The 10,429-nt window shown below is 33.7% G+C and overlaps 1 protein-coding gene across 1 annotated transcript in view; it reads left to right on the top strand.

Annotated features, from left to right (window-relative positions):
- PIAS1 (protein inhibitor of activated STAT 1) overlaps window positions 1-10,429 on the top strand; it is a 108,841-nt gene that overhangs the window by 74,989 nt on the left and 23,423 nt on the right. Inside the window, exons 8-10 of the mRNA XM_023526818.1 lie at window positions 3,024-3,042; window positions 4,399-4,401; window positions 7,609-7,682. Coding sequence (XP_023382586.1) covers window positions 3,024-3,042; window positions 4,399-4,401; window positions 7,609-7,682 — 96 coding nt within the window. The remainder of the gene's footprint in view (window positions 1-3,023; window positions 3,043-4,398; window positions 4,402-7,608; window positions 7,683-10,429) is intronic.

Raw genomic sequence — 10,429 nt, 5'->3', positions numbered from 1 at the left:
TTGGCAGGTTTCTCAGATATTTCTGAAGAATCAAATTACCTATAAATATGAGTCACTCTTAACCTTATCAATAAATTCTACTGGCTGAGTTTTAGTAGTCAAGCCAGGCAGTATTATGTTCTTGAAAGAATAAAAGTAGATTTTTCACAGAGAAATCCATCTTCTGATTTATTTGATTTAGTAGATTTTTGTATTGTGATTTCCTGACAACTATCACAAAAACAGTCCTTTAGTAATTCTTGGTCAAGTTCCCATTTCCTCTCCCTCTTCCTTTCATCAGTCACTTTAAACCTTGGCAGTACTTTATTCAAACACTATTCCTCCTCTCTGAGCACACTGCCAATGCAAGAAAATTGAGCCTACAAGATGTGAATTCTCTAAACTGCCTGTTTCTTCTTTAAATTTAGTGCCACCATAACTACTTTTCAATTTATCTATACCTGTACCCATCCTTATTCTCTTCAACCTCAGGAGGAAATGTCCCTTTTCCTGCTTGACGTTAAATTTTTATTCATTTATTTTCATGTAAGAAATTACATTAAAAGTCCATTGTATTCCAGGCATAGGAGAATATAACATTAAACAAGACATACACAGTCTCTGCATCCCCCAGAAGTTTGCATTCTGGTAGGAAAGATAGTTAAATGATTACACAAGTCATTAATGAATTATAGCTGTGAAGTGTGCCTTAAAGAAGAAAGACAGGGAACTCTGGAGGTAACAAGAGAACATAGTCCTCTCTGCTGCTGTGATGTTTAGGACAAGATTGTAAGGATGAGGAGGAGTTAAGCCCCAAGACGGGAGGGAGATATGACAAGAGACAAAGCCAGTGGAGCTGGAGTGGAGAGAACAAGGGAGGAGAGTGGCCAGAGAGAGAACCACAGGGTGAATTCATATAGATGATTGAAAGACAGGTGATAGAAAACCCTCAAAGGATTTTTAAACCAAGTGACATGATCAGATTTGGGCAATAAAATGATGATTTTGATAACTAAGTTGAAGGGTGAGGCTGATGCAGAAGCCAGTTAGGAACCTATTGTACAGATAAGAGATGATGGTATCTTGAACTAAGATAATGATAGAAATGCAGGTTGACAGTTTGGAAAGTGTTGAAGGGTAGAAAAGGTGATGGGTTACATGTAAGGGGTAAAGAAAAAGAGGAGGTCGGGGAGTAGTCCCAGGTTTCATATGCACCAGGTTACATGGTAGTGCCATTTACCAAAAGGGAAAACTGTTGAAATGATCAGATTGCAGGGGAAAGATCAAAGTGCCTTCTTAGACTTTTAGTATTTGAGATGTCCATGAGACATCCAGGAGTGGATGCCCAGAAACAGCATTATTAGACCTGGCTCCCTCATTTATCTGCTTTCTATCCTGTATTTTCAGTTCCTCCCTTTCTGCAGGTTCTTCCTGTCAGCCTCCCCTGTCAAGTCCTTTTCAGCCTTTAAAAAACTACATAAACAAACTATTCCCTAAAGAGAGCTCTGTGTTCTTCCTATTTTCATCCTTGTTTCTTCAAAGAGTAGTCTACACTTGCTCTTTCTACTCCTTATTGCAACCCATTGTGATCTTTTAACTCCCATCGTTTCACTGAAACTGCTCTTGCAGATGTCACAGAGCAACAATCTGATTGCCGGATTCAAAGTTTATCTTTTCAGTTTTCATCTTGGATATTTTTGCTGTGTTTCGTACTAATCACATTCTCCTTGAAATTCTCTGCTCTGACTACTACTTCTCAATCACTTGCATTCAATGGATTCTCTTAAGGGAAGCATCCTAAATGTTTGTTTTCCCTGAGGTTTTATTCTTGGTCAGTTTTTGTACATACTCTCCCTAGAGATAATCATATCTACTCTTGCGGTTTAAACTCACACCAACTCCCAAATTCATATCTTCACCCCATAGTTTCTCGTGAACTTTAAATAAAGATATGTGTAGCTAACTGCCTTCACCAGAGCCTACTGGTTTCTCAAATTAAGTATTTAAAACTGAACTCACCAAGTCCTATCAAATTTACACCCTAAATATTTGTCAAATCTGTCTTTTCCCTCTTCCTACCATCACTGTCCTTATTTAAACTCTCGTATCCTGCCTTTATTTTATTAACTTTTTCTTAAATAATATATCCTCCTTTCTTGGCCTCCGCTTCCTATCTTTCTTCTGGTCGCAATCTAATCGTAGTATACAAATCTAATCTTAGTATTCTCTTGCAATCCATGTCTTCTTAACACCAATGGAATAAAAATTCCCAACTTTGTTAGCATGACATGTGCAGCTTTCCATGATGTGGCACCTGCTTATTACTTTCCAGTGTCATCTGTATTCAGTCTTCTTATACTGTATATTCCAAAAGTACTGAATTCTTTTCTTTTCCTCAGTGCTTTGCCAGTACTGTTCTCTATGCCTCAGAACTTTCCTGTTGCTTCCTTTGCCTAAATCTAGTTTTCTTTAATGTTTTACTTTTTCCAGGAGGCATCACAGAACCCCCAGAATAGATGACCTGACTTCCAGCTAGCTTCCTCAACATACTTCCATCAGCATCTTTACTCCTTGCTAGACAGTGAATTCCTTTGGGCAGAAATTTAATCTTACTTTTCTTTGACTTCTTAGTGCTTAGCATAGAGTCTGGCACATAGTATATCCTCAGATTTTTGTTGAAGTCAACTGTGAAAAGAGATCTAGAGTGAAAATCATATCCCTGTGCCTCTGTTTCTTTGTCTATGAAATGAAGTATTGGACTTAATATGTTCAGTTGTTTCTACCCTTAAAATTCTAAAAGGCTGAATATAGAATAATCTGATATTAAGGAAGGATAGAAATTATTTTTAAAAAACAAACAAACCTAGAACAGCACTGTCTAATAGAACAATCTGTGAAGCTGGAAATGTTCTACATTTGTACTGCCCATATGGTAGCACCAGCAACATGTGGTTATTGAGCACTTGAAATGTGGCTAGTGCAACTGAAGAACTGAATTTTAAATTTTATTTGATTTAAATTTAAATATAGCCACATGTGACTAGTTGCTAACTCTTAGAGCTTGTGACAACAGGAATTTTTAAAAGATTAATTTTAAATATAGCTACCTATAACTTTATTATAGGTCATATGATAAAATACTGTTACCACTGAAATTCACAGTAACCCAAGAAAACTTTAATTTCCGGAAGACTTCCCACATTTTGGTTGATTCAGCAGGACAAATATTGTCTTATTTTTATTTTTGCACTCCCTTGCCCACAAAGGACTACTTTATTTTTGATTCTTACTTTCTTGTGATCAAATTTAACATGGTGACTTTTTTTCCTTTCTTTTGGTTATGTTTATATATACATATAGAAAGTAAAGTTTAAAAGCAGTAAAAACTTACTTATTCAAGTGTACAAACTTGTTACTCAAGTTTGGTGAGTATGCCAGGTGTATGCAATCATGAACCACTGCCATAATCAAAATATGGAACATCCTTCACCTTCTTGAGAAAGTTCCCTGGTGGCCCGTTGCAGTCCAACTCATCCCTTTACCTCCAGTTTCTATGACCATTTATATGATTTCTGTCTCTGTAGTTTTGTCTTTTCCAGAATGTCAGATATTTGTACCCTTTTGTGTCTGGCTTCTTTCACTTAGCATAATGCTTTTAAGGTTTATCCACATAGTTTGTTCTTTATTACTGAGTGGTATTCCATTTATCTGTATTTTTCATCCATTTATCAGTTGATGGACATTTAGATTGTTCCAGTTTTGCATTCTTATAAATAAAGCTGCTAAAACATTTACATTTTAGATGCGGATATCCCAGTTTTGTTGATACAATGTTTTTATTTCTCTTGGGTAAATATTTAGAAGTGTGATTGCTGGGTCACATAATAAGAGTGTGGAAAACAGATTGGCAGTTTTCTTAGAAAACGCATTTACCATTTTTGCATTCCCACCAACAGTGTATGAGATTTTGAGTTTTCCCCCCATCCTCACAAGCACTTGGTATTGTTAGAATGTTTTGATTTTAGCCATTCTGGTCAGTGTGTAGTGGTATCTCATTGTGATTTTAATTAGAATTTTCTTAATGACTAATGATGTTAAGTATCTTTTCATGAGCTCATTTGCCAGCTTCTTTGATGAAATATCTATTCAAATAATTTCTTTTTATAGTTCGTGCTTTTTAAGTTGATATGTTTGTATATGATGCAAGATAAAGTTAAAGATTCATTTCTCCCTATATAAATACTCAACTGTTTCAGCAACATTTGTTGAAAAGACTGTCATTTAGTTACCATGGCACCTTTATCAAAAAACAGTTGGCCATAAATGTATAAAATCTGTTTCTGGACTTTCTTATTTTCTATTGACCTATATGTCTATCCTTATGCCAATACCACAGTTTTAGCTACTGTAGCTTGATAGTAAGTCTTGGAATTAGTCTTCCAACTTTGTTTTTCTTTTTCAGAATTGTGTTGACTAAGTCAAACAATTGTAAATCCTATATATAAAAAGATACTACATAGTGACCAAATAGAGTTTATCCCAGGAATATTAGGTTGATACAACATTTGAAAATCAATCAGTATAATTAACCTTCTTAATAAACTAAAGAAGAAAAAATCATGATCTCCATAGATGCAGAAAATACATTTGGTCAAATTCAATATCCATACATGATAAAACTCTCAGCAAAATAGAGACAAGAACTGCTTCAGTGTAATAAAAGATTTTTATAAAAAGCCTTTAGCTAATGTCATAGTTAGTGGTGAGAAACTTGAATGCTTTACCCCTAAAATTGGAATCAAGGCAAGAATATCTGATCTTAATATCTCTGTTAACCATTGCCCTTGAGATCCTAGGCAGCACAGTAAGGCAAGAAAAAAGTAGCATACGAATTAGAAATGAATAAATAATTATCATCTTTATTTAAAGATGACCTCATTGTCTATGTATAAAAAATTCTAAAGAATCTACAAAAAGCTGCTAGAGCTAATATGTGAATTTAGCAATGTTGCAGGGTACACAAGGTAACAGTGAGCAATTGGAAATTGTAATTTAAAAACAAGAATTTAGTATTAACATCCAAAAATATGAAATACTTAGGGATACATTACACAGAATCTGTGCAAAATTTGTATGCTGAAAACTTCAAAACACTGCTGAAATTAAAATAAACGTGAATAATGGAGAAGTAAAGTATGTTAATGGATCAGAACACTCATTATCGGAGAGGTGTCACTTCTCTCCAAAATGATTTATAGGTTACATTCAATCCAGTCAAGATCTAGTAAGATCTTTAAAAGTATCTTTACATGAAAGGATTAACTTAGATTGAGTCTAATGACAAAGGCAAAAGGCAAAGCTTTTTAAAATTTTGCCCTAACAATGTTTTGTGTTGTTTAATTTTCAGTCCAGTCGTCATATTATCTTCTTTCTTACTAGCTTTACTAATAGTTCTTTTGGGCACAGTGTTGCTTTAGAACCAGTCCAAAGATTATTTCGCCCTAGAGCAAAGCTTTTTTAAAAAAATAGAAATTGACAAACCGATTCTAAAATAATTTCAGAAAATTTTCCCACCTCTGAAAATGAAGGTATAAATCACATTTTGTTTTAAGTAACAGCATCTAATATTTATTTAGTATGATATTAGGTTAAAGCACTTTATGTGTGTTAACTCAGTTCTTAAAGCAGTGCTATGAGGTACTGTTATTCCCATTTACAGGATGATGAAACCTGAGGCACAGAGAGGTTAAATCACTTGACTCAAGCCGAATTCTAACCTAGGTGGTCTCTAGATCCTGAATTCTTAACCACGACCTCAGGTTGCCTCTCCTGTTTCAATTTATTTTCAAAGTACTAAACACTGAACTTTGTTTTGCATAATATTGATATTATGATCTATGGTATTGCTTTATTAAGTGGAAGTTTAAATAGACAAAACCTAAAGTCAGTTACTATTCCCATTGCTGTGTGTATGGTGGGTGCTAGAGGCATGGTTGGTGAAAGCGTGCAGAATGGTTAGTAATCACATTAGAATTCTATTTGCATATTTATTTTGTATGGCAATTATTTTTCACCTTTAAAAAGATAATATTTGTTAAATGTATCTTTATAAGAAAGTTTACTAAGATTGGGTCTATATTGGCAAAGGCATACTTTTTAAAATTTACATATGATATTTATTAGCATAAGTGATGTGACAACTGTGTTTTCCAAACTAAAACCCAGGTTTGAGCGGCAGCCTATGAGACTTTAAAATTTTGGAATTTCCAGGCCATGAAATGACTTTAGTCTGGCATCAGAATCACATCTCCAGCTTTTTAAAAACTACCCCTTGGTATCCCCCTTCCCCATTCTGCGCTAGTGGGCAATTATAAGTTAGAAAGCTCTGTAGATTGTTCTGATGTACATATTATTTGAGATCCACTGATTAATGGAGACAATTGAATAGAATATCTAAAATTTGGACTATATCAAATAATCTAGACTGCGATACCATGTTTAATAAAAGCAGAAGTCTTAATTCTTATAAATGATTATCAGCCCAACAGTTATCTGCTCTGAAATCTTCCTTTATCTGAGTACTTATCTTCTCTCCTTTTTTTTTTTTTTTTTTTTTTTTTTAACTCTACTAAATGTTAACTGCCTGGTCACACTTAGTTGTGCCTCAGCTCTGAAATTCTGTGATTGGCTATTTACACAGCCACTCCACTTGGGCCCCCCCTTACACATAAAGATTTTAAAGTTACCGTGGAATGGTTCTAAAATTAATGGAATATTACATTTAGGCATTTCCAGTCTCACTTCTATGTTAAAATGTAATTGATGTTCTAAGCTGAGGTTTTCAGAAATAACAGATGCCTCAGGTTTCCAGATGAGAAGTATAAAAGTCCTTATTATATTAGACCGATGAAGAGTAACACAATAGCCATTAAAAGTGAAGTTACTAGTAATTTCCTTTTTAAGAACCATAGGATTTTGAACTGAAAAGACTTAGAGATTATCTAGTGTGGGTTCTTATTTTGCTAGAAGTACAATTACACCCAGGAGGATTGACCTGCCCAAGGTAGCATAATTAGTTTATGGATAAATAAATGTACAACTCAAATAATAATATGGTAAAAAGCAACTGAACTTTTTTCGTTTTATAATTTGACTTTTGAATTAATGTGCTTTGTAATACTTTGTTATCTACACTTTGGGAAAATTTGTAAATGTTAGTTTTATAGTCACTGTTTATTAATTTCCTTTAAAATAATATTGGCCATAGTTTTAAAGAAAGAAAAAGGATCTGCCGTTGGTTGAGTATGTCAGTCTGCAGTAGAAGTTTCCTTTATGTTACTGCAATGCTGTGTTTGCTCTGTGGGTGAGAAACAGGAAACTTACAGGAAATTTAGTCAGTCTATAGATATATGGTTGTTTTTCTTCCTTTGTTTATTATAGAAATTATAAACCATATAATTTTTTTATCTTTTCATTCAGTTGATTGGAAAATAGTTGAGCAGATTGTTTTGAGTCTCTCTTTTTTTAAGGTTCCTCATTTTAAGTTCCTTTTTCTTTTTCTTATGTTGCATTAGTGATGTATGTTTCATAAACTTACTCTGTTTGTTTGTATTCTCTTCAATGAATCAGTTAAAGAGAAGCTGACTGCGGATCCAGACAGCGAAATAGCTACGACCAGCCTAAGGGTTTCTCTACTATGTCCAGTAAGTGTTAACTAATACTTGCTTTCCAGAAGATGTAACATACATATTTTCTTTTTATTAAGTATTTTTAATTTTTGAGAAATGTTGTCTACTTTTGAAATATGCCTACCTTTATTATAGTTTATGAAACAGTTTGTGAAATGTGGAAAAATATTATTTAGTCATAAGATTTGTAATCTAAACAAATTTATAAGTCTGTAAAAATTTTCAACTCTTATTAAGATATATTTAAATATTACTTGTGATTAATGATTTTCTCTCAGACTCAAGTGTAAAATCTCCACATAAGGAATGTTTATTATCTTGATGTGTTTATAAAATTTCAGGTTAAAAAAATGATATCCTTCTCAGTAAAAACCTGGCCATGGTTACCCATTTAACCATTTGCCAACAGTGACTACATTATAAGAATCTACCAGTTAAAAACTATTCTACTTAGCCTGAATAATTGAATTGGTTATGCATATAAAAATAACCTAGATATATTTTAAACCAGAAAATGAGGTCAGAATCAGTCATTTGTACAAAATCAACATAATGCCCAAGACATGCCAAATAATTAAACTTGTATTTTAAAAGTTTCCCAAAAATTGCGTTCTCAAGGTTTATTTTTTAAGTAATTTTATGTTAGGTTCGCTAATAGTAGGAGTGAGTTGAATGTGGCTTTTATACAAAAATATGTGAAAAACTAAGAGTAAATTGCTTTGACATTTTGATTATCTTTTGTGTATAATTAATCAAATTAATTATATCTAAATGAGGGAGAAAGTATGAAGAATAAGAGGACACAGCTGTTGCCTGATTTGCCTGGATTGTTCAGGCAGGCCCAATATTGAAAGGTTTTAATATTGAAATCCTACTAATCTAAGATGAAGAAACAAGGAATTTGAACAGAAATTAAATGTTGTTTGTTCTTCATCTTAGCCTTTTGTAATTTATAAAACCTCAAACACAATATGAAAAAGTTATTAGTTCATGAATTAGTTTATAATACTGTACTGTACATAGCTCCTTTTGGGGGGGAAGAGACAATAGCATTTTATTTAGTATTCTAAAGGCATGCTTCAGGTAGTTCAACAATGATTCTGGTAAGACCAACTGCTCACATACATATACATGCACATAGATTTTAATGGTTTTAAAAAAAACAAGTTTGTTACTTTAACAAAACGAATGCAGTGCACTTTCAGCAATATTATCACCATAGGCTCTGATTGCTCAGTCCACACATAAATAGTAGTTGCCTTCTATGGTGATATGGCTTCTCTGTACTAATTCCCATTCAGGCCAAAAAACATTAGGGCAGGTTAAGTGAAGACTGAATTGTTCCTCAAAGGAACATTTACTAATCAGATCTCACTGATCTCCTCTGTGCCCATTTCTTGGGCAACCTTTTTGGTGACACTTTAATGATCTGATTCAGAGTTTCCTGAGGAATTTAACTCATGTCAGCATCATTCTGACTTGATGTACCCATCTACTTTCTTTGTGGGTCTCTTGCGCTTTCTAGATTCTAGGAGTTGAGGAAGGCTAACAACAGCCAAGAGCCCAAGACCAGCAAGGAACATATACATAAAAATTGTTTCTTCATCTGACTCATCCTCTTTTTTAATAATTGTAACTGTTTGATTGAAGACAGCACCTTGGAGGACATTACCATTCAAGTCTTTGTAGTTCATGTTGATGACTAGACCAAAGGGTCATCCATCCATGGACTCTGCAGGAATGAAGGAATACTCAAAAGTTGCCCGTCTCTGGGGTCGCACTACAGTGTTATATAAAACTGGTAATCCTAAGGAAAATGGAATGAGGCATCTAGGGGTTCAACAATAAAATCTTCTGTACCCTTGTTTGTAAAGCCTACCAGGAATTTCATAATGATATTTGCTGGAAAATCTTCTCCTTTCACAATCAATAGTTGTATCTGCACTTAGTGAAACTTCAGATTCACCAGATACATCTTATTCCTCCTTATCTTCTGTCAGATCTGTGGGTTCATCTTCCACCTCTGCTTCATCATATTTATCTTCAATTATTGAACCTTCCACTGTTTTTTCATCTTCTGTAAGATCTTAAGCTGCTGCTACTGAGCCTCCAAGGCTGCCTTGGAGCAAGGGCTACATAGCTTGTTTAAAAAATTTTTTGTTTGTTTTGTAATTGCTAAGAGAACTCCTGTTCACTATTAAACTTTTATAAATTATAGAAAAAATACAATGAAGTTATTAAAAACCACTAAATCCTATCATTTTGTATATATCCTTCTATCTTTTTATTCATTACTATAGCCATTTCTTAGGGAAAATATTTTGACTACAGACTTTATATGTTATTATTAAAAATTCTTTCCCAGATACGCAATCATTGACAAAACTGAAGGGCAAGATAGACAGCAACACAATAACAGTAGGAGACTTCAATACCCCACTTTCAGTTCTGGATAAAACAACCAGACAGAAGGTCATTAAGGAAACAGAGGAGCTAAACAATATTGTAGACCAATTGGATTTAATAAACTTATACAGAATACTCCACCCAACAGCAGATATACATTCTTTGCAAGTACAGGTGAACATTCTCCAAAACAGCATGTTAGGCCACAAAACAAGTTTTAACAAATTAAAGATTAAAATTATACAAAGTATCTTCTTTTACCACAGTGGGATGAAACTAGAAATCAGTAGCACAAGGAAAACAGGAAAATCCACAAATATGTGAATATTAAACAACACACTCTTAAACAACCAAAG

Source organism: Pteropus vampyrus, unplaced genomic scaffold (assembly GCF_000151845.1).
Source record: "Pteropus vampyrus isolate Shadow unplaced genomic scaffold, Pvam_2.0 Scaffold15, whole genome shotgun sequence".
Lineage (NCBI taxonomy): Eukaryota > Metazoa > Chordata > Mammalia > Chiroptera > Pteropodidae > Pteropus > Pteropus vampyrus.
Note: the sequence above shows the minus strand (reverse complement) of the source record. Positions and strands in the feature narration are given on the sequence as shown.